We start from the raw sequence: 20,854 nt of genomic DNA, 5'->3' as shown, positions 1-20,854 counted from the left end.
TAACAAGTATTACTAAGAAAATGATCTCGCAAAGAGACATTATGAGCTTAAACTCTGAGTTCCTCAATTTTTATATATAATTATATAAATTAGAAAACATAAGTAAGCGAAGATATTCGATTTTGCGACAGTAGTGACTCATATTTTCTATGTTTGAAATCATGAAGGAAACCAAATAAGCTAAACCATCGTGATTCTAATCACATTCCCGCAGTTATGAGCAGCCAAATTTACGCAAAGCAACTTTTGGAACCTGTCATAACACTAGCACCATCGTGATTCTAATCACAAGTAGTGGATGTGGGTTGAACCTTTAATTTGTATAAATAAAAGCATTAATTTAATACCTTTCTATGATATCAATGTTTTACAAGTTTGTACGCAAGTCATTTTCTACATCAAAAAGTTTTGTTTTTATTTTTTAAATTGCTTTTTATTTCTATAACAGATATTCACCATTAATAATAAAATATACATATATAGAAGATATATTAACTATTCTATATGTATAAAATAAATTTAAATAGAACAGAGAAATTATTATTACATGGGCCCTTATTAAATTGGTACACGCACGGGGAAAACACAGCTAGCTAATGAAAGTTGAAACCGTTAATTTTGGTAAAGAAGAATTTGTTTTAAAAAAAAACACTTAAAATAGTTTTAATATATAGGCGAAATTCCCAATTCTGAACATTCAAATGATAAGTTTCTATCCGAAGTTGTTTTTCTCATTAGCCATTAGCTAGCATTAATTAGCTGCTTTGGAAAACCACACAATTCAAATTTAAAAGAAATAATTAGTACTTTTCTTAACCATGGTTATCATTAGTGAACAAAAAACAAGAACTATGGGCTGTACAAAACTAAATTGAAAGGACCAGAAATTAATTCGTATGTTTTATATAAATACATATCATATGCTAGTTTAAGGGCTGGTAATTTTGTAATTAATGAAGAAAGTCAGTGGTATTTACATAAGCACTTCTATATATAAATCTGAAAACTACACTCTCCTCAACACACACTGCAGAAAAAGCTCTCTACACTCAAAACACTAACGAAAGAAGAAGAAGAAGAAGAAGAAGAAGAAGACACCATCTAAGCTCATCAGCACTCACCACTATGGCTTTGAAGACGGTAAAAATAATAAATGAATTTAACATTTATTTTCCATTTTGGCTTCCTATATATTATTTGAAATACTCTATGATGATGATTTGGTATAATCATTAGGCGTCGATGATGAACGGGATGTGGATGACGGAGGAATGCAAGAGATCGTTCATGGAGATGAAGTGGAAGAAAGTGCACAGATACATCGTTTTCAAGATCGAGGAGAAATCGAAAAAGGTCACCGTCGACAAAGTCGGTGCCGCCGGCGAGAGCTATCACGATCTCGCCGCTTCCTTGCCGGAGGACGACTGTCGCTACGCCGTCTTTGATTTCGATTACGTCACCGTCGACAACTGCCGCATGAGCAAGCTCTTCTTCATCACCTGGTCAGTCACTCTTTTAACTCTCTTTCTATGTGTCTTTTCCATTTCTCAAAATTACGCTTTTACCCTCCCATAATCCAATGATCTCTCGTCGATCAGACAAGGGCAAAATAGTCATTTAAAGTGATTGTTGATGGGGAATAATATATTATAGGTCGCCGGAGGCGTCGAGGATAAGGGAGAAGATGATGTACGCGACGTCGAAGAACGGACTGAGAAGAGTGTTGGAAGGCATTCACTATGAGCTTCAAGCCACCGACCCTACCGAGATGGGTTTCGACAAAATCCAGGACCGCACCAAATAAATTATACTCACTGTTACTCTACTATATATTAAGTCATAACCAGCAATTAATTCTCTATTAATGTTAGTTGTTGTTGTTTAGTGCTTAACTTGTTTCCTTTTCTTGTCAAACAAAATAATTCTCTTCCTTTTCTTGACAACAATGCTTCTCGACTACTATTAGTGTTTCGTTCTTAATTGTTTCTGTTAGTTTCGTATAATAAGAATTAATGGTTGAGTGTTATTTATGTCTCTTTTGGTTGTATGCTAATCATGAGAATAAAGTATGGTTTTTTTGTGAGACCATTTTCAAGCAAATCATTATCATGCTTTGAATGTCAGTAAATTCAAGTCTAAACTACAACTTAAGTGGTTCAAATTAAAAGGATAAAAGAGTGAGGTTTAAATGTTGTTGATATGGTTTAGAGAAAGCCATTCAGTTAAACACATGAATCATGAATGTAACATGCTTCAATTTTCTTGGTTCCTGTTCTTTTTGGTTCATGCTTCAAAATATATATATATATATATAGATATATGTTCTTAAACGTCTTAATTACCCAATTTTGGTTATTGAGATACATTGGCAAAGACAAATTAATTAAGAGTTAGGAATAGATAATAGGACCTCTCTTTTCTCCCTTTCTAGAAATAAAAAGCGACCAATATATATCTTCAGTTGTTAAATTCAGATTTAAGTGTTAAAGTCAGTTGTTTAAAGATGCATTGACCATCGATAGAATTCATTTGAATGTACAAAACAAATAGAGAGAGTTGTCCGGATTTGGGTCTAATTCTTAGGCCGAATTTCTAATTTAGTTGTGCCTCACAACTGAATTTGCTCCCAGGATCTTTAATTGATAAAATATGGCCTACAAAGTTGCGTATAAATTAGCCTCTTGGTTCACGGCCCAAATCTGAATTATAAAACCCAACTCAATTTTATTGACGGTCGACTTTACGCTTTCTTTTTATTTTATGTTATAATTTTTTTCTCTCATAAAATAAGCAGAAATGCTCCCGTACCTCAGTTGGTTAGAGCACCTGTTTAGTAAGCGGGAGGTCTTGAGTTCAACTCTCAACAAAAGCATTTTTGCTATTTTCATTTTTTGGCTTATTCATTCTCCGCCGGGAAATAAAAAATTCTAAGAAAGGTATCTGGGGATACATTGTGGGACCAACCTACTTTCATCTCGAAATGATGAATATTAGTTATTGATGGGATTGGGAAGGCTTTAGCTTTATAATCCCAATTTCACCGTTGAATGCGCTCCAATCTGACAATCACCATACTCTACATTTGCTTGCAAGAAATAATTAGTCACATAAACAACCTTTAATGATTTCAAACTTTATTTTTTGAGGTTAAAAGATATTGATTTGATTTCGAACTTTGCTAGCTTTTCTATTCCAGTTGAGACACAACTTAATATAATAAGATATTTATAACATGAAAAACGATATATCAAAAAATTCAACTTAACTTTACTTTTTAGCAGTTGTTAATTGATATACAACATTGTAGATGCAATGTTGAAGAACGAACCCCCCTTTTCAAAAGCTTACAACTTTTACAGTTGAGAAAAAGTTTTACTTTACATGTGAATAATAATTTTGTAGATGATGCCGCTGTAACAATGGACCCAAGGTTGCAAGTGTAAGGTCCACGAAGTAACTTCCAAGTTTCATCCCACAAGAAATTGGATTTTTCTTATCTTAGAAAATATAAGGCTTGGCATTTTAGTGAGGAGTATTAGTTTCAGTGTACTTATCACAGAGCATGATTTCAAGAATCTGTGAATGTAAGAAAAACATGATTTATAACCTTGGAACAGAACAATATTGATTATATCAAATGTTTGAATGGCCATAAATATAAATTGGTTAGTTGGATGTTGATGTTGGCATGCAAAACTTACTGAAACAAGGATTCCATTTATTGACTGCCAAATTAGGTCCATCCCGAAATATGTGTGCATTTTCAATCCCTCGCACATTTCTTTGTTTGCTCACGCAAGGTAAATGACTTTTTTTAAACAAAAGTCACGAGTTATTACCATATATTGGACGAACTTTCACATGCAATGCACGATATACTAACTTAAGATATTCACGTCTTGTCTTGCAATAGACTCTTCAATCATAGAAACGACAATGTATTGAGCATCCGAATCACAGCATGCCACTATAAAATATTGACCTTACCAAATACATTCCCTCACACTAGAAGTGTGTTCAGTGCATTCACTAACACCTGAAACTAAACACCAATTTTTTTTGTTTGTTTCATCTCAATCTCATAAATCATACTATTTATAAAGATAAGATTTGCGATTGTGATTGAATTCTAAATCTAGTGAGTACTACTAACTATTATTGTGTAGCCTAAGAATTTTTTTCTTAGTACAAGATGACTAGATCCTGCAGAATCTACAGACAAATAAACCCAAGTAAAGAAGTGGGACCTTGGTGCTCATATTATGGTTAGGTGGGAAGTGGGAACTGAAATAAACGTCAAAGCATGCATACACTTTACATCTCCATGGTTATGCCACTTTGCAGAAATCAATCATCTCTCTCTTTCCCATGTCGAAATCAATCATCTTCTATCATGATGTCTGCAATATTCATAAATCTGTGGTCTTTAGTCGTTGTGGTACAACAATACAGTGAGTTTGTACATCATTTTCAAATTCCATTTTGTTGCCTTCCTACTTCTGTTTTTTTTTATATATAATCAAGACAACAACAAAAATAATACTAAAGGTTTCTTCCTCTCATTTTCTTTTTAACATATCTCATTTCTGTGCATATGTAAAAAAAAGACAAGATAAAAATCCCATAATAAAACAGAAAACATTAATATAAAAAAAGACCACTAACTCAAAATTCTACAGTTATTGCTACACCTCCATAGGGGTTACACGATCATGACCGCATGATCATCCAAAAACCCGACCCGGATTTACATCGGATCTAATTGGGTCACCACAACGGGGCTCCGAACCACGTGTTTCCCACCATCAAACCACGTGACCGACCCGAATGCAGCACCAGTTTCTCCCAACACCACTATCCTTGGATCAACCGTCACCGTTATCGCATAGCTCCGTCTCTTAACGGCAGAGCTAAACACTAGCCTCGGCGGCTTCACCGTTATCGTCACTCCTCTCGGCGACTCTATCCTCGCCCGGTAAACCACCTCCGGCTGTCCGACATTCGTCGCCGTCCTCACAATGGTCTTGCTCAACGGCCCTCTTCTAGAAGTAGGGAACATCGCCGTGATCGAAGGGTAATTCAGATTCCCCGGCGATGGTTTTCTCGTCGTCGGACATCTCACCGGCGTTCTCGTGATGACTTGAATCGTCTTCGGTCCATACCCGATCGAGCAGAGAAACGTGATGTAATCGTCGTTGGTTATATCGTAAACAAGACCCGGATCCATTGCTCGACCCAAATCGAGATGACCCGACCCGAAATCGTAAGGCGTAGCCGATTTCCCGGTGGATTCGTCGATTAACGAGCGGTTAGAGTTATCAACAAGGCTTGTCGTCGTCATCATTGCGGATCTTATCGCGGCCGGGCTCCAATCGGGATGGGCGGATTTTAACAGCGCCGCCGCTCCACTGACGTGAGGACACGCCATTGATGTACCGGAGAGGATGTTGAACTCCGTTTTCCGTGGATCCGAAGGCAATCCCGTAGGCCCAACAGCGTCGCTCCATGCCGCGAGGATGTTAACTCCGGGAGCAATCAGATCGGGTTTAAGGATCTCCGGGTTTAACCCGTTTGGTCCTCTCCCGGAGAAAGAAGCAACAACCGGAGCCGGTTTGATTCCGACTATGGTTCCTCTGAAATCGATTGAAGCGATTGGATTCGGGTGTGTAGAGGCGTACGCTTTGATTCTATCTCCTTCGTTTGATCCAACGGCGCAGGCAGGGATAAGATGAGCATCTCCGACTAATCCTTCACCGTTGGATGCACCGTTAGCGAGGATCATCCCGACGCCGCCTGCTTTCTTCACCACCAGACCTTTCGCTACACGAGGACTGCTTCCTCTATCGCAAATTACTATTTTACCCCTCACCTGCCTCGGGTCGAGTGTATTCTCCATACAGAGAGAAGCCGACGACATTCCCGCTTTCCCGGGATAAACCACCGGGAACATTTTTCCGTTGAGAGGTACACCGGCGTAGAGAGATACGCCTCTGAGACGATGTCCGTCACCGAGAATAGCATCCGCCGGGAAATTCCGATCGATCGTTCCTGCACCGACGGTGGTCACCCATGGCGCAAGGTTTGTAACCGACATACCGTTAGGCCCCTCGTTTCCGGCGGAGGAAGAGACGAAGATCCCCTTCGACGCGGCGCCGTACGAGCCTATGGCGATTGGATCGAGGTAGTACGGAGAAGTGATTCCGTCTCCGCCACCGATTGAAATCGATATGACGTCGACGCCGTCTACGACGGCGGCATCGAAGGCGGCGAGGATATCGGAATCGAGGCAGCCGGAATCTTTCCAGCAGACTTTATAGGCGGCGATACGAGCCTTGGGAGCAACACCTTTGGCGATACCGGAGGCGTAACCGGACATGCTTGCTCTGAAGGCGTGACGGCCAGCGGCGGTTGAGGCGGTGTGAGTGCCGTGACCGTCTGCGTCACGAGGAGAAATAAACTCAACCGTTTTGTTGATTCCTCCGATCACGGCGGCTTGTTGTCCTTTAGCGAAGAATCTGGCTCCGACGATTTTCCGGTTACAGTTCCTTGGCCCGAATCTGGCACCAGACTGGCAAACGCCTCTCCATCGCTTCGGAATTGGACCGAGATTGAGATCTGAGAAACTCCTCCGCTCCGGCCAAATCCCGGTGTCGAAAACGCCGATGATTACGTCTGATCCGTAATTGGAATCGGACCAGAGTCCCTTCTGATTCTGTAGACCTAAGAATTGGGGAGAACGCGTAGTGTGAAGCTCACGACGACGATCCTCGAAAACAGCGAGAACCGCCGGGTGGTTGCGTAGGTTATCGGCTTCGTCGGGAGTAACGACGGCGGAGAAGCCATGGAAGACGGTGTGGTAGACATGGAGGATACTAGATCGTTGGGCGAACTCGGAACTGTACCAGTGGTAGTGCGTCGGGAAAACAGAGGGCATAGATCCACCATCGACGCGGAAAATGAAGGTCTTCGCGGCTTGAGCGGCGGCGAAAGAAACGAAGGGAGAAGAGAGAAAGGAGACGAAGAGAAGAAGAAGAAGATGAGTGAAAGAAGCCATGGAAGGAAGGAGTGGAGGGAGTGAAGTGAGTGGGGTTTTACCGACATTTGTGCTCTTATAGTAAAGAAAAGAAAAAGTAATAAATTATTTCCTTCGTTTTTTAGTTAAATCAATTGTTAATTGTTAATTACTCCAGTAATCACCATGCTGCGAAATGATTCCTAGTACCATGTCGCTTGTATGATTCTGAACAATATTAATAAGTCTGAAAACAGAAAACTATTTTGACGATATGTGTTTTTTGAAATAAAAAATGGAACTAAGCGTGTGTAGTTGGTTTAATCCGTTAATTACTTACAGATAATAATTAATGAGATGGGTGAGACACTGGGCAGTGATGGGAATCTTTAAAACGACAGCGTATTTCGGGGAAGACATTGCGATAATGAGTCATACACCTTCTGTAGGATTCAATGTATTTTTCTATCATTATTTAATTTTTGTTTTGACAAAAGTGGACCATCGGAACTGCGGAAGTCACTTTTTCCCCCTTTTTTTTTTGGTTAAGCTCTTTTATCCAGGAAAGAGAGGTGATCACATGCATGAGAGATCATCGTAACAATAATAATACGATCCACTTCTAAAGGTCCATTTTTCCCTCGGAAAATCAATCAAAGAACCCTCTCTGATCATATATCACTCATCACATTCTGTGCTACGAGAGTAGTAAATAGTAATCATATAATAGTAGTTTTGATATATATATTTCTGATTTATCTCATTGAATTTTAATTCAACTGTTTTTTTTGTGTGTGTGTGGTGAAGGAGCGGACTTGAGCTGAGAAAATCTTAGAAACTGCAATTGGACAATAAAGCAATGCATCAGAAACTTTTGCGATCCTTAATATTTACTATATTCGTCCATTATCAACCATAACGGCTATCAGCTTCTGATTAATATTATTTATTTTTGGGGTTCACTCAGATATTAGGATTTACGAACTCTGTGTAAAGTTCGATAGAAAAAGCCCATTTGAGCATTGGGCTACTGGTTTATCTTGTTGTATATATTAGTAGGCCGAACCAAAAATATGCGACTTTCTTGGTCAAATAAGCGTGTGTTCATAATGTTTCGAGCAATCAAAGGTTTCTGACCTATAATCCATCCGGATCCGAAATAAAAACTATAAAGACCATGTTTATTTTGGCTGTTTAAACAATTCATACCGCATACAACATTTTTGTTTTATGATGACATTCCAGCAGTAAAACTTTTATTTGATAAAGACAGAGTGACATTATACTACTAACACAAACTGTATCTGTTGTATTAATATTAAAAATAATGAGAAGATGTATGTCCAAAGGTTGCAATGAATGAATAGAAGCATGTGCTAATGGTAATACGCTTTCAATCGTTCTCACGCTTCTCATCCTTACACAGCTTATCCACTTCCTTGAAATGTCAAATCTCTTGGGAATAATAACCATTTACATTTGTCAAGCATGGGTTGGGCTTTACGTAGAGTCAAAAATCGAACAAAAGACTAGGGATCTAAATATATCTCTTGTCAAGTAAACATGATTAGAACCTAACATTCGACTAGAAAAAAACTTGGAAAATTCCCATCTTTTAGTAGACTATCAACTCTCACATATTTTGTATGATAGATAATACTAACAACTATGATAAAGAATTTGACGTATAGCGGAAAGCCGGAAATAAAGAGAACATGTAAGATTTGTATTAAAATAAGGCCACTATCATTATAGAGTTTCCCCGTTTGAGTAACTTGACTTCAGAAAGAAGTAATGGTGATGTACCTAAAATTGGAAGAAAAAAATGAAGGGAAGTAAGATGCAAATTCGACAAAAGATGACTTGACTATATGTTAATATCACAGTTATGAATATCTTTTTTCTTAATAGTTAAGATTTTTTGTCATTAACATTTCATTTCAGTTCATTTCCAAACTACTAAAATCCAAAACACTAGTGTTTAAGCCCAAGAAGTCATAACCAACAACACTACTACTAATGTCGCTTGAAGAATAGCTGCTGCTCCTACTACTGTCCTCTATTTGACATTTCGCATTATCACAGCTACACTCCTTTCCGTTTCCCAATCCAAAACGGCACGCAGTGCACCGATGCCTCTCTCTCCCACACCAGAGTTTCGTCTCAGCATGGTGCTGCTGGTCTTGCCATGGCGGGCTGATTTTAAGCTCAAGATTCAAATCTAAGCATCTCTCTTCGACAACTGAGTACTCGAATCTCTCCTTTTTGCAAACCAGTCCCTTTTGATGATTTCTCTCCTGCCCAAAACTTTCCTTTTTCTCCAACTGAGGACCGAAAGAGAGAATCCTTACAAGCGAGTCCTCTGTTTCTCTAGATTCAGACGAATCTCGAGGAGTTTTGGTCTCGTTGATCGGCCGATGAGTCGTGGGATCAATTCCTCTTCTTAAAAGCTTCCTCTTTACATGTGTATTCCAGTAATTTTTAATCTCGTTATCTGTTCTTCCCGGCAATCTAGTCGCAATAAGAGACCACCTGAAAAACAAAAACAGAGCATAAGAAACAGAGTAATATATAAAAAAAACAGAGGACTTTTGTGAAGGGTGTGAGAGTCTCACTTGTTTCCGAGGAGGCTATGGAGTTTGATGATGAGATCATCTTCGTCGAGGGTGAAATTCCCCCTCTTGAGATCAGGACGGAGATAGTTAATCCAACGGAGACGGCAGCTTTTGCCGCAGCGGAGAAGACCGGCGGATCTGGGAAGAGAGCGCCAACAACCTTCGCCGTGAGATTTGATGTAAGAGATGAGCTTATCATCTTCTTCTTTAGTCCAAGCGCCTTTGTTCGTGTGGTCTTTCTCGCAACATGGAGACCTTCCCATCTCTGATGATGATGATGTCTTGTTATGATGATGAAAATTAGGATTTTATGGAGAGATGTTTGAGAGAGAGAGAGAGAGAGGTTGGAGGAGGAAGGTGAAGCCTAAATTGTTTCTAGAAGAGAGTTGGTAAGACACGTTTGAAGGAGTGGCTAGTGGGCTCCGTTTCTGATTTCTCATTTTCTTTAAATATCTACTATTTTTGTTTTTAGTTTTTGGAATCAAAATCTATAAACTGCTAATTGTTCACAGTTTCACACGATCTTCTTCAATATCTCAATGGGAAAACGCTCTAGAGCATTTAAGTTTCTTTTTTTTCAAACCTGAGTCTAAATGTACTAAGCCTAGTAGGTGTGTGAAACAAACCATAATTATATAACGTATAGACACGTTCGAGTTTTGAACGGCGACATGCGTTTAGTTGTAATTTAATATTCATAAAGTTTTAATACTCTGAGAAATTGCAGACCGCAACACATATTGATCTTGAGTCATAAACTAACATTTGTGTAAAGCCTTAAGGCGTTACCATTTTAAAGGATTTTACCACTACACTCTACACACCATCAGAAGACAATGTAATATTGTACAATAATTATTGAGAAGTGTAATGTAAGTAGAAAATATATATATAGATTTGAGGATAGAAAGGATTTTTTTAGACGAAGTATGGTGGGTTCGTACTGCATCGAATTATGGACATTTATGTTACAATAATGAGAAAATAGTATTTGTCATAGTGAGTTTGGTAAGGAAGTTGTAAAGAGTATCCAATATAGAAATATTCAAATCAATAGTTTTAAAAATGTTAGTTAGGATTTCCCAAAGAAAAAAGCAACATATTAGTTAGGTGAATTTTTCTAAAAATCTTACAACGAGATTAATTTATTAATTTAATTTATTTGCTATCAAAATTAACTTCAGTCAGTTTTAAGCCCTTTAACATAAAAAAAAACTTCAGTCAGTTTCTTATCGACATGATCAAAGGCTAATCCGTAAGGTAGTTGTTGTTAATGTCAGTGGGAACCAATCATAATGATGTATATATAAATGAAATGTAAACGATAACATATAATAAAATATATCTAAACTTGACGATTGGATAAAGGAGACAAATCATTTAGAACATACCGTACCAATCCTACTAAGTATCGGCGTATCGCATAAGAAATGATGACTTTAAACATTACTCAACTTTCAGATCGTTTTATAGAATAAGAATTTACTCAGATAATTTAGTTAAAATATCCACCTTTCATTCTCGAGCTCCATTTCTGGTTGTCAAAAGTAATAACATACATACCATTACAGAAGTAAATATTAAACAACTCTATTTCCTTTAACAAAAAAAAAAGAACTCCATTTCAGGAGTTCCTAATTCCTATAATGTACTATTTCTTGAAATCTTGCCCATCATGAATATTTGAAAAGAAACAAATTAAGCAGCAAAATTCATCAATATGGTGTCGCTACAAAATTAAAATGTCATAAAAAATAGTGTTGGAGGGTGAAGCCTCACGTAGAGTTTGTAAATGTGATGAGAAGAAATAGAGAGTGGATTTTCTACCTGCTTTCTCTTCTCCTTTAATGATTTCCTCTAACACGCGACCTTTTTACTTTCCCAACAACCAAATACCAATCCTTTAATTGTTTTTTCGTCATTAATTCAAGGCTTCCTATCATTGTAACGTCCAACTAATTTTGAGAAAAAAAAACTGTGTTTCTCGAAAACGCTTTGCACAAGATTATCGGGGAATAAATCATTGAATTGAATAGTCTAAAATAATCAGTCTGACTATAACTAAAAATCGAATTTTAGATATCTATTAATTTATGACCGCACCTATAAAATACTCGTAAACAGTTTACCAAAAAAAAAAAAAAAATACTCGTAAACATTCTTCTCGTCTTCAGCGGAGCAAAGGTTAATAGACATTGCCTTCTTAACTTTCGAAATTGCTATTTAGCTCAGCATGTGGTATTTTTGAAGTTTGTTTTAACAATGAATGTGTCCGATTTGCTCAGTAAATTAAATGTTTTATATAGACCAAAGACTAGTGGTTAATTTAAACAATTGATTGATACATCGTTAATTTAGCTTTACTATAGAAGTCTGAAGTTGCGGAGAAGATCAACAACCAACATTCTTTATTAACCTTTTACTTTCTTGACGAATTTCAAAAGATTATGGCTAAAATGTATTCGAAATCTCTGTTGTCATGCCTCAGAAAGATTGACGGTGATGAACTAAATGGTTATTAGAAGAACCAGAAAATAAATATTTAAATTACTGTATCATAATGAGTTGGTTACTTAATTTTTGTAAATTAGGTCACAATATATAAACGAACAAACATTGTTGACTAATTATTATTTTATTTATTTTAATGAATAGTTATCGGGATCTTTCTGAAAGAAGTGTATCGATAAAAACATATCGAATAATGATTTTGGTTTTTAAAACTGTTTGGAGTTCCTTTTTGAGAAAAGGAAAGAACCTTGATTGGTAGTAGTTTGTTTGATACCTGAAAGACAATCTTAAAGAGTTTGGTAGATTTCTTGGTGTACATTTACTCAGAACTCCTACCGACGTAATAGAATATTTAATTAACTATAAAGAAATTGGATAGAGTATACATGTGATTTGTTGTCCATACAGATACACCAAACAAATATTAAAATAAAGGTACATACATATACGACTTTTAACATGTATACCATACCCAAATTGGGCAACTAATACAGAGTGCAACATCTAACTGATATTTCCTAATCAGTTTCAATAAAATTATAACTTTTCAGTGTCTATTATTATTTAGTTTCTATTGTTAGGTTACAAATCTCCACTCCATTAAATATATTTCTTTTACTTAACAACATGGTTTATATAATAGAAACAAAAATCTAGAAAAAAGCCAATTGGTGACGCAAAAATCGCTTTACGTCCATTAGATGCGATCCGGACCAATCTAGTGGGTGACTGTCAACCAACATTATATCTTACCGTTTCTGATGAAAATATAAAGAAAAATTAAAAAAAAACAATTTAAAGAACCTTCCTACCTAACAAAACCTAACAATAACATACACATGTTAGGTCCAGTTTCAGGTTATGTCCCACTTTGTAGATATCGACCGATCTTTGGTAGATATCCACAAAATTTTGCATCATAATAATCATTTTAAGTTTTAACGAATGTTGCAATGAAAAGTAACCCAGTTATGAATCACGATCGTTTTCACAATCCCCAAACGTTGACTTTTTTTAACAAAAAGTTTGGCTGTGGATTGAAAGAGTTTAGCAACTTGTATGAACACTACAAATTACATAGATGATTGATAGTTTCTTAGATGTCATATAAGAGAATCAATCCTTCGTGGTTTTTTCTTTTCCTCATTCTATTTCATCCTCTTTCGAATCTCGTAAAAGTAACTTAACGCAACGACCGCAGCAGCAATCGCAACCCCGAACGCGCTCTGAGCCAGAACCGTACTGTCTGCAACTGCTTTAGCTGCCGAGGGATTCGAGTTGAAACCGAGCTCAGAGAGTTTCTTGTGCGATTCAGAGTAGTCTTTGAAGAATGCATCCTCATCCTGTCTCCACACAAATTGAGCTTATCATTAATCAAATAAAGAAATCGTAGTGAAGCGTCCCATTTTCTATCTACATATTCTCAGAAATTATGAGCTAATTGACAGCAAACATGTACAGAAATAGGGACTGTGATCACGATTCACCATGATAGAATTATAAGAATTCGTAAAGAGTGGTCATTTTATTACCTTGCAACATTAGCAATCATTGGTAATTAGTATTCGTAGGGTTCTAGATAGCTTTGATTTGTTATTCAATGAAAATGTGAAATCAATAAGACAATCGAGTTATATCATACCTTAGCATAAATCTCAACATAACGACGGAACTCTGGGTCTTCCAATAAAGTCTTGTCAGTAGGAAGTTTCAACAAGCCATCTGATTCTCCTTTCAGCAGTTCACTGGTACCAAAACAGTAATTAATCACTGGTTAACCGATCATGTAATAAAGTAGCTGTGAGCTTTGTTCTTCTTGGAAACACAAACAGGAAAAAAAATTAGAAACAAAGAAGATTTAAAAGCTCTGAGGATAAAGAAATGAAAATTACACGAAGTAGGAGTTATCAAACTTCAGAGGCTCTTGAGTCCATGGCCCATCAAACCCTGACCTCTCTGGATGAGCCCTTCCCTAAACACCCAAAAGTAGCCATAAGCACGAGCAAACCTTTTATTTGTTGAGAAAAACAACGGATGTTGATTTAAGAACGATGAATTTACCAGAGTATGACCCCCTGAGAGTGCCACAATATCCTTATCAGATAGTCCCATGCGGTAGAAGACATCTCTAAGGTGTTGGAAACCTGCAGACACAACTTCAAATTCTCAAAAGGGAATAGTAAATTCATAGAGAAGGTCTTCCAATTCCATGCTTAGAGTTTCAGCAGAAAAGTTTGTTATAAATGATATAACAATTTTGTGGTACCTTGTTTAGCATCAGGAAGTCTTCCTTCCCTCGGGCAAACATTTGAATCCTATCAGGAAGAAAGAAACATTAGTTATGGTTATGTGCTTCAATGTTAAACTGGTAAGCTGTTATAATGCTCAAAGAAGGAGAAACATACTTTTCTCCCCGGAACAAAGCTGATATCAGGTCCACCAGTAACCTCCACTGCTACCACACCAGCAAGCTGAAACAAAAGATTAAGTAAATTATTGACATCCGATGATCCGTCTGGGACGCTTCTTTTAAAAGATTCCTATATTACGTATTGATATTATAAGAAAGAAGACAGATAATGGACAAACGACAATACAAACAGTACAAGATGTGATATACGTGCGAGTGACAGATATGTGAATTCTATTCAGTCCAAGTCTAATTATCTAACAGAAAATTTCACACAAAACTCTTGGTAATGACACACCAGCAGGATTGAGTTCCAGAGTATTCTTGACAAAGGAGCAGTCGAAAACAACAAGACCATCTGGAAATTATATGGCTGACAAAACTAATAAAATGCATCCATTAGGAAATTCATTCAGTCCTAACTCCGGTAGGAACCTTGCTGTTATGTTAAAATATTTAAACTAGATATCGTAATCACCTGGTATAGGTCCGCATATGTGATTTTGGGATGTTTAGCTTTCACGCTCTCTGAAACATCAAACATCAAAGCACAACGGGGTTACTTTAAACAGTCTTCTTAAACCATAAGACAAACAGGATACACCATATGAGAGAACACAGTATTGGCTATCCAAATTCACAATCATCTATCCCACTGGCTGACAAGTAAAAATATCTGGATCATGCAAGTAAATTGAGAAATTGTGCCATGAAAGATCAACAGTACACTCTATAATCACTAAATCTAAACCTTCAACACAAGAAGTAGGGAAGAGAAAAACACACCACAGAGATCGAGAGCGATTTTCAAACCACTGTTAGCACCATGATTGAACTCCTCCTCGTTCCTGATCGAGCCATTAGGTCCACCGGTCTTCGATTGAGCATCATAGGTTCCAGCATCGTGCCATCTTCATAAAAACCAGAGAAGACAACATTTCAACAGCTAAAACGAAACGAGATCCAGCAATTTCCACAACCTAACTATAATCCAGACTTTTTTTCCAGAGAACACAGACGAAGGCACGTCGCAGTCAACATAAGCGAAGCCATGAAAACCAGAAAAATGGAAGAAACTTACGCCAATCGAAGCATGATCGGAGCGCAGTTCCTGTTCGCGATGAGAGAGCGGAGTTCACGGCGAGCCTTGTTTATCTGCTTCAAGTACTCCGCGTCAACAATCGGTGCCGCCATAGCTCCTCCTACAAGTCTGGGAATGGTGAGTGAGGGAGAGAAAAATGGTCAAGGGGGTGAAGATTTTTTTGTTGTTACATTGAAAATTAGTTTGGGCCAAAGAGATAAACCATCCAATGGGAATCGGGTTTTGATGGGTCAGTGTCAGTTATCTGCTGTTTACCTCAGCCACATCCTTCGGGTGGACCTCATTGGCTGTCTCATGTACGCTTTTCGCATGAGACTTGTTTGTCGTTTTTGTTTAGATATATGGCACGCATGTCTTTATTTTATCTACCAAACGGTGCAATGTTTACTCCGAGAAATTTTGTTAATTTTTTTTTTTGGGTCAAAATTTGTTTTTGTTAATCTTATTCCTCAAAAATTCAAAATGATACAGTATATTACTTTCTATAATTAACAAAAGGAAATATATAACTTGTTTTTTTTGGTAGTGTAGTTTCTTGATGAGATCATATTTGAATATCTTACTCGTGTATTACCGTTGAATTTAATAAATTAAACACAAACATGCATAACGATAAAAAATTGATGCCACAGCACTTTGAAATTGGTCTGCTAAAACACAGACCATGAAACCATTCAACAAACCATATGATAGTGATATAAACCCCTTAATTCTTCTTGCCACGACCACACTTAACTTGAACGGCAAGCGTCTTCACAAAGTTCTTACATGAATCTTTCTTGTCTTGTTGGAATGTGCTTTTGTTCACCGGAATCACACACTCTGCTTTCCCCAAACAATGCTGCAACAATATCTTTGTTGGTTACTTTTCCATATACCACAACATATTATACAAAAAAAGAATAAACTAAATATGATACTTACCTTCTCAACGACTTGCTTTGAAACAGGAGCATTACAAGTACCAAGCGTGAAATTTCCACAAACACCAATAGGGTTTCCGAAACTAGCGAACTCAACGGCTGCGATCTTTTTAGTGCCTGAGCATTTAAGAGTCGCCGTGAGACTCACGTTATCAGTGATGGCTTGGACCTGGTCTTGCTTCCTAGTCCAATGTCTAACACTTGGAGTGTAGTTTTCTCCGACATAAGAACAAACAGTGTCTCTGTTGACGATGACAAAGTCTATAAGCTCAGGCTTCACATTAGGCTCTTCCTCGAAAATAACAAGAAGGTTTTTCTTGGGCTTCAAGAAAGATCTAGGGATGTGATACTCTATTTGCGTAGGTTGACCTAATGGAGACAAGAAAGACATCCAATATCTTCCCACGCCTTCTCCGTTCACCCAAATCAACCCTTTTCCCATTCCGCTCATGCGAATCGCCGCTGCGTTCTGGCTTTCTGGTGCATCGAAGTATGTCTGCAGTTTTTTTCACATTCATTAGAATGATTATAAAATTTCTACTTATCTTACCAGTTACATTCTTATATAGTCTGATCTCTGATATAGTTTTTTTTTTGCGTTCTTTTTATTACCTGGTACCATGTAAGTCCTGGTGCTTTCCCAGAGAACTTTTGCCATTTGACCTTCTTTAAACCTTTCTCGGTGTGGATTCCAAGCCTTTCGCCTTCCATGCCGACCTAAAGATCGAAAAAACCAGATCAAATCAGGGAGATATATTCTCAATGTTGTGAATGAATTACAGAGAAATTAAGAGATTAATTTGAAACCTTGTTTCCCCATTTGCTGCTTTCAGTGAGATCAAGTGTTCCAGAAGTCAATCCTAAGATGGAAACACTACGAGGTCCAGTGTATCTATGTTCCATGTAAGATCCACTGTCCTGTAAGAACAAAATAAAAAGCTCAACATATAACTTCATCTATGTACTAATTCCATTATTTTGGAATTATGTTTTGTTACTTACTGGGAATCCTGTAAGAACACCAAGCATAATAAGATGATTCTCTCCTGCTTTAAGTGTAACCGGTTTCTGGAAAACAAAGCTCTTCTCTTCATGGCTTCCATGTCCATTTCCTGGTAGACAAATTTTTTTTTTATAAAAAATTCATCATTATAGCTCAGTTTCTTATACCTTTTTTAGATCGTTCTGTCACAGTTCTTACCAATGTATTCTCCATTGAGCCAAACGTGCAACGCATGTCCAAGACTAGCAATCCTCACAACACTCTTAACTCCTTTCTTCGGTAAGTGATTCTCATGGACCTTGAAGCTGCAAAGCAAATTTCAGTTAAAGATTCTCTTCTCCATTGGATTTTTTTTTTTATGATATACAATCACATTAAACGAGTCACTACCTTGTTGTGTACCATCCATAATCTGTCTTGTCTTTAGTCAAACCGTAAAGCTCAACGGGAATGTAAGAGTCACCTTGGAGTTTACTAGGCAATGCCTCAGTGAAAACTTGGAAGTCAAACTTCTTGTTTGCCTTCTTAGACTTCATAAAGTTCCTTGCAGTGTGTTGAGAAACAATCTGGTCCAATCCAAACAAACAAGATCAAGTTAAAGACTACTCTGTTTCTTCTGCTTGAATAAACCGAAATTATTTAATGTTTTCTTCACCTGAGCAGTGTTGTAAACAACAGTTTTACAATCAGGAAGAATACTAATGGAACGAGGCGCTATCACGTATTCTTTTCCCCTGAATTTTATGGTTTCTGCAGCTTCGGTGTTGTTGTTAGCCAAGAAGGCCGCACAAGATTTGGTTCCAGGCTGTTCGTAGTAACGAATCTGTAATTGCAAACATACAACAAAAGGTAGAATGTTTTGAAACATTTTAGGAAATGCTTTGGAATGTTTATCTATGTGTACATGGTATTCTAATATACCTCTGTATCTTTTCCAGGCTTCTCGGTACGAGGCTGACCCCAAAGAAGTGGTTTCTTGCAGAGGTTAAGAGCATTGTGAAGATGTTTAAGATGACCATACTTAGGCTCTTTCTCTAGACCAAATTCATCAAGAGGTGCATCATCGTAGTATCGAGTGGTTACGTAATGTGCTGATGTTCTTCCAAAGTTAGTCCCTCCATGGTACTATACAAGATTGCAACACAAGTTAGAGCCTCATTTCAAGAATCTGGATAGTCATTTCGCAAACAAATAGAAAGGCGGTTTATTTGAATGCAGACGTTATACCATGTAGTAGTTCACATGGCTTCCGTTCTTGGAGAAGAATCTAGCAACTGAGAAAGCAATATCTTCTACTGATCTCTGAGTTGGCGGATCACCAAACACACGGAACCTGTAAAAAGAAATTTGCAAGATCTTTAAGACTTATATGAATGAATCTCAAGTTTCTAAATTTCTAACTTTAAGAGCAACAAAAAATAAACTCACTGAGTAGTCCAGTTCTCAGTCCATAACGATGGCTTGTATTCTTTGTTTGGACCGGGAAAAGTATCACCGCAGTGTCTTCCATTGCAAGCATTGATCTGTATTTAACATCAAATTTTTCATTACGTTTTTTACAACATTTTCAGACAAAAACACAACCTTGAAATAATTAAAATGTTACCATAGGATCAGGAGCGTCGTTCTGCTTGCACATAACCCATGGGATTCCGAGATTCATTGAATCCACCAGCTTAGATGCCCATTTAATGTAGTTTAATCCATCTTGTTTGTATGCGCGTTGAACCGCGCTATACTCATTTTCTATCTGCAATTGTTTCATTTTTATTACAAAACTATTCATTGTATAACATTTTTATTTCAAGTCATTATGTATATGCAAGTGTTAGGGTTTTAATCACCTGTCCTAATATAATGGGGCCTCCTTGTGAAGCAAACAATTTTTCCTCCTTCATTTTGTCGAGTATCATCCGTACATATCTCTCTGTATGTTCCTGCAATAGTTTTTTTTTTTTGGTCACATCTTTTTATCTCTTTGATTGTAATAAAACACACACATTCATATATATATTTTTTTTGGTATGCCACACATTCATATATATGTACATACCTTGAATGCTTCGTTGTCTGTACGGAAGAAAATTCCAGGAACTTCTCTAAGCCAATAAGGAAGTCCTCTGATAAAAAAAAAAAAGATTTCATATAAAACATTTAAAAGAAAAATTTAAGAAAGAAAAAATCAATAGATAAAAACAAAGATAGCAATCGTTACCCATGAGTCCATTCAGCTTGGATAAACGGTCCAAGCCTCAATGTCACATACATGCCATTCTTCTCAATCAACTTTATGAACTTCACCAAATCAGCTCGTCCCGAAAAGTTGAACTAATGAAAAACGTAACCAAAAAAAAAAGCAGACACTAAGAATCCTAAAAACAAAAATAATGTACTTATGTATGATATGTTCTATAAATCGATTGTATTTTTAAAATTACCTTTCCTTGTTCAGGCTCATGCACGTTCCAAAAAACGTATGTTTGAATCGTGTTCAAACCGCCTTGTTTGGCTCTCTTGATAATATGTGGCCACATCTAGACAAAATCCAAATCACATATTAATTTCGATATCAATACAAAGAACCTTCTAATAAGATAGAAATGATTTTTTTTTGACTAATCGAAACATACTTCAGGAGTGCTTCGAGGATAATGAATAGAGCCAGAGTAAAGAAGTTCTCTTTTGCCATCGATGATCAAAGACGTTCCATCATAAGTCACCTCCTTATTAATCTTCTTCTTCTTCTTCACGTCCTTTTTCGCGGCGATTAAGGAAGAAGACGAGAGGATAACCACAAAAACGGCCGTCAAAAGCCATCGATCAAGAGAATGTTTTCTCATTTAACCCTCCTTCTTTTTCTTGAATTAATTTTGTTTGTTTGCGTTGTAGAACAAGAAGCTAAGTTCTCTTGGAACCTCGTCCTTGTCGGAGGAATAAAAAACAAGGAGAGCTCAAATAACAAGCCCTGAAAAAAGACAATGATATAAGAGAATGTTTCGCACTCAGGTTTCCAGGTTTCGGAGATTTTTACGCGTCTGAAATAGAATCCACCGTTGTAACTTTCAAACTTTTTTTTTTCTTTCTGAATTTTTAATTTGATTTTATTTGTTTGCTATTTTTAAAAGTTTGTTTTGCCCTCTTATTTGCCTAATATGGTGGACAAATACGTAACAAAATATTTATTTGAGTATTATATTTTTTCACACAACTGTTTCTCTTTAACAACAGTTAATCAATGTTTTTAACCGATCTAACTAGCTAGCTTTCAAAGATTTCTT

General features: G+C 37.1%; 5 protein-coding genes across 5 annotated transcripts; 1 reads left to right on the top strand and 4 right to left on the bottom strand.

Moving 5' to 3' along the window:
• Window positions 1-1,025: 1,025 nt before the first annotated feature.
• On the top strand, window positions 1,026-2,035 carry LOC18028961 (actin-depolymerizing factor 9). The gene is made up of 3 exons (XM_006412104.2): window positions 1,026-1,140; window positions 1,237-1,502; window positions 1,654-2,035. The coding sequence occupies exons 1-3, from the start codon at window positions 1,126-1,128 to the stop codon at window positions 1,802-1,804; spliced, it is 432 nt and encodes a 143-aa protein (XP_006412167.1). The 5' UTR covers window positions 1,026-1,125; the 3' UTR covers window positions 1,805-2,035.
• Window positions 2,036-4,549: 2,514 nt separating this feature from the next.
• Window positions 4,550-7,092, bottom strand: LOC18028960 (subtilisin-like protease SBT1.6). Its single transcript, XM_006412103.2, has one exon. The coding sequence runs from the start codon at window positions 7,052-7,054 to the stop codon at window positions 4,748-4,750; it is 2,307 nt and encodes a 768-aa protein (XP_006412166.1). The 5' UTR covers window positions 7,055-7,092; the 3' UTR covers window positions 4,550-4,747.
• A 1,755-nt stretch (window positions 7,093-8,847) lies between these two features.
• LOC18028959 (transcription factor MYB32) lies at window positions 8,848-10,038 on the bottom strand. Its single transcript, XM_006412102.2, has 2 exons — window positions 9,628-10,038; window positions 8,848-9,544 (listed from the first exon to the last, which is right to left on the bottom strand). The coding sequence occupies exons 1-2, from the start codon at window positions 9,888-9,890 to the stop codon at window positions 8,953-8,955; spliced, it is 855 nt and encodes a 284-aa protein (XP_006412165.1). The 5' UTR covers window positions 9,891-10,038; the 3' UTR covers window positions 8,848-8,952.
• A 3,048-nt stretch (window positions 10,039-13,086) lies between these two features.
• On the bottom strand, window positions 13,087-15,840 carry LOC18028940 (L-ascorbate peroxidase 3). The gene is made up of 9 exons (XM_006412101.2): window positions 15,630-15,840; window positions 15,335-15,459; window positions 15,027-15,076; window positions 14,544-14,609; window positions 14,405-14,453; window positions 14,200-14,282; window positions 14,031-14,110; window positions 13,781-13,883; window positions 13,087-13,481 (listed from the first exon to the last, which is right to left on the bottom strand). Exons 1-9 carry the CDS (start codon window positions 15,740-15,742, stop codon window positions 13,287-13,289), a joined length of 864 nt encoding a protein of 287 aa, XP_006412164.1. The 5' UTR covers window positions 15,743-15,840; the 3' UTR covers window positions 13,087-13,286.
• A 357-nt stretch (window positions 15,841-16,197) lies between these two features.
• LOC18028939 (beta-galactosidase 11) lies at window positions 16,198-20,545 on the bottom strand. Its single transcript, XM_006412100.2, has 17 exons — window positions 20,207-20,545; window positions 20,015-20,110; window positions 19,792-19,904; window positions 19,630-19,696; window positions 19,421-19,513; window positions 19,183-19,326; window positions 19,005-19,099; window positions 18,804-18,909; window positions 18,498-18,701; window positions 18,232-18,399; window positions 17,967-18,142; window positions 17,775-17,881; window positions 17,576-17,685; window positions 17,381-17,491; window positions 17,186-17,290; window positions 16,575-17,069; window positions 16,198-16,491 (listed from the first exon to the last, which is right to left on the bottom strand). Exons 1-17 carry the CDS (start codon window positions 20,414-20,416, stop codon window positions 16,357-16,359), a joined length of 2,535 nt encoding a protein of 844 aa, XP_006412163.1. The 5' UTR covers window positions 20,417-20,545; the 3' UTR covers window positions 16,198-16,356.
• Window positions 20,546-20,854: the final 309 nt, after the last annotated feature.

Source organism: Eutrema salsugineum, unplaced genomic scaffold, assembly GCF_000478725.1.
Source record: "Eutrema salsugineum unplaced genomic scaffold, Eutsalg1_0 scaffold_1, whole genome shotgun sequence".
NCBI lineage: Eukaryota > Viridiplantae > Streptophyta > Magnoliopsida > Brassicales > Brassicaceae > Eutrema > Eutrema salsugineum.
This window is presented reverse-complemented; position numbering and strand designations above follow the sequence as displayed.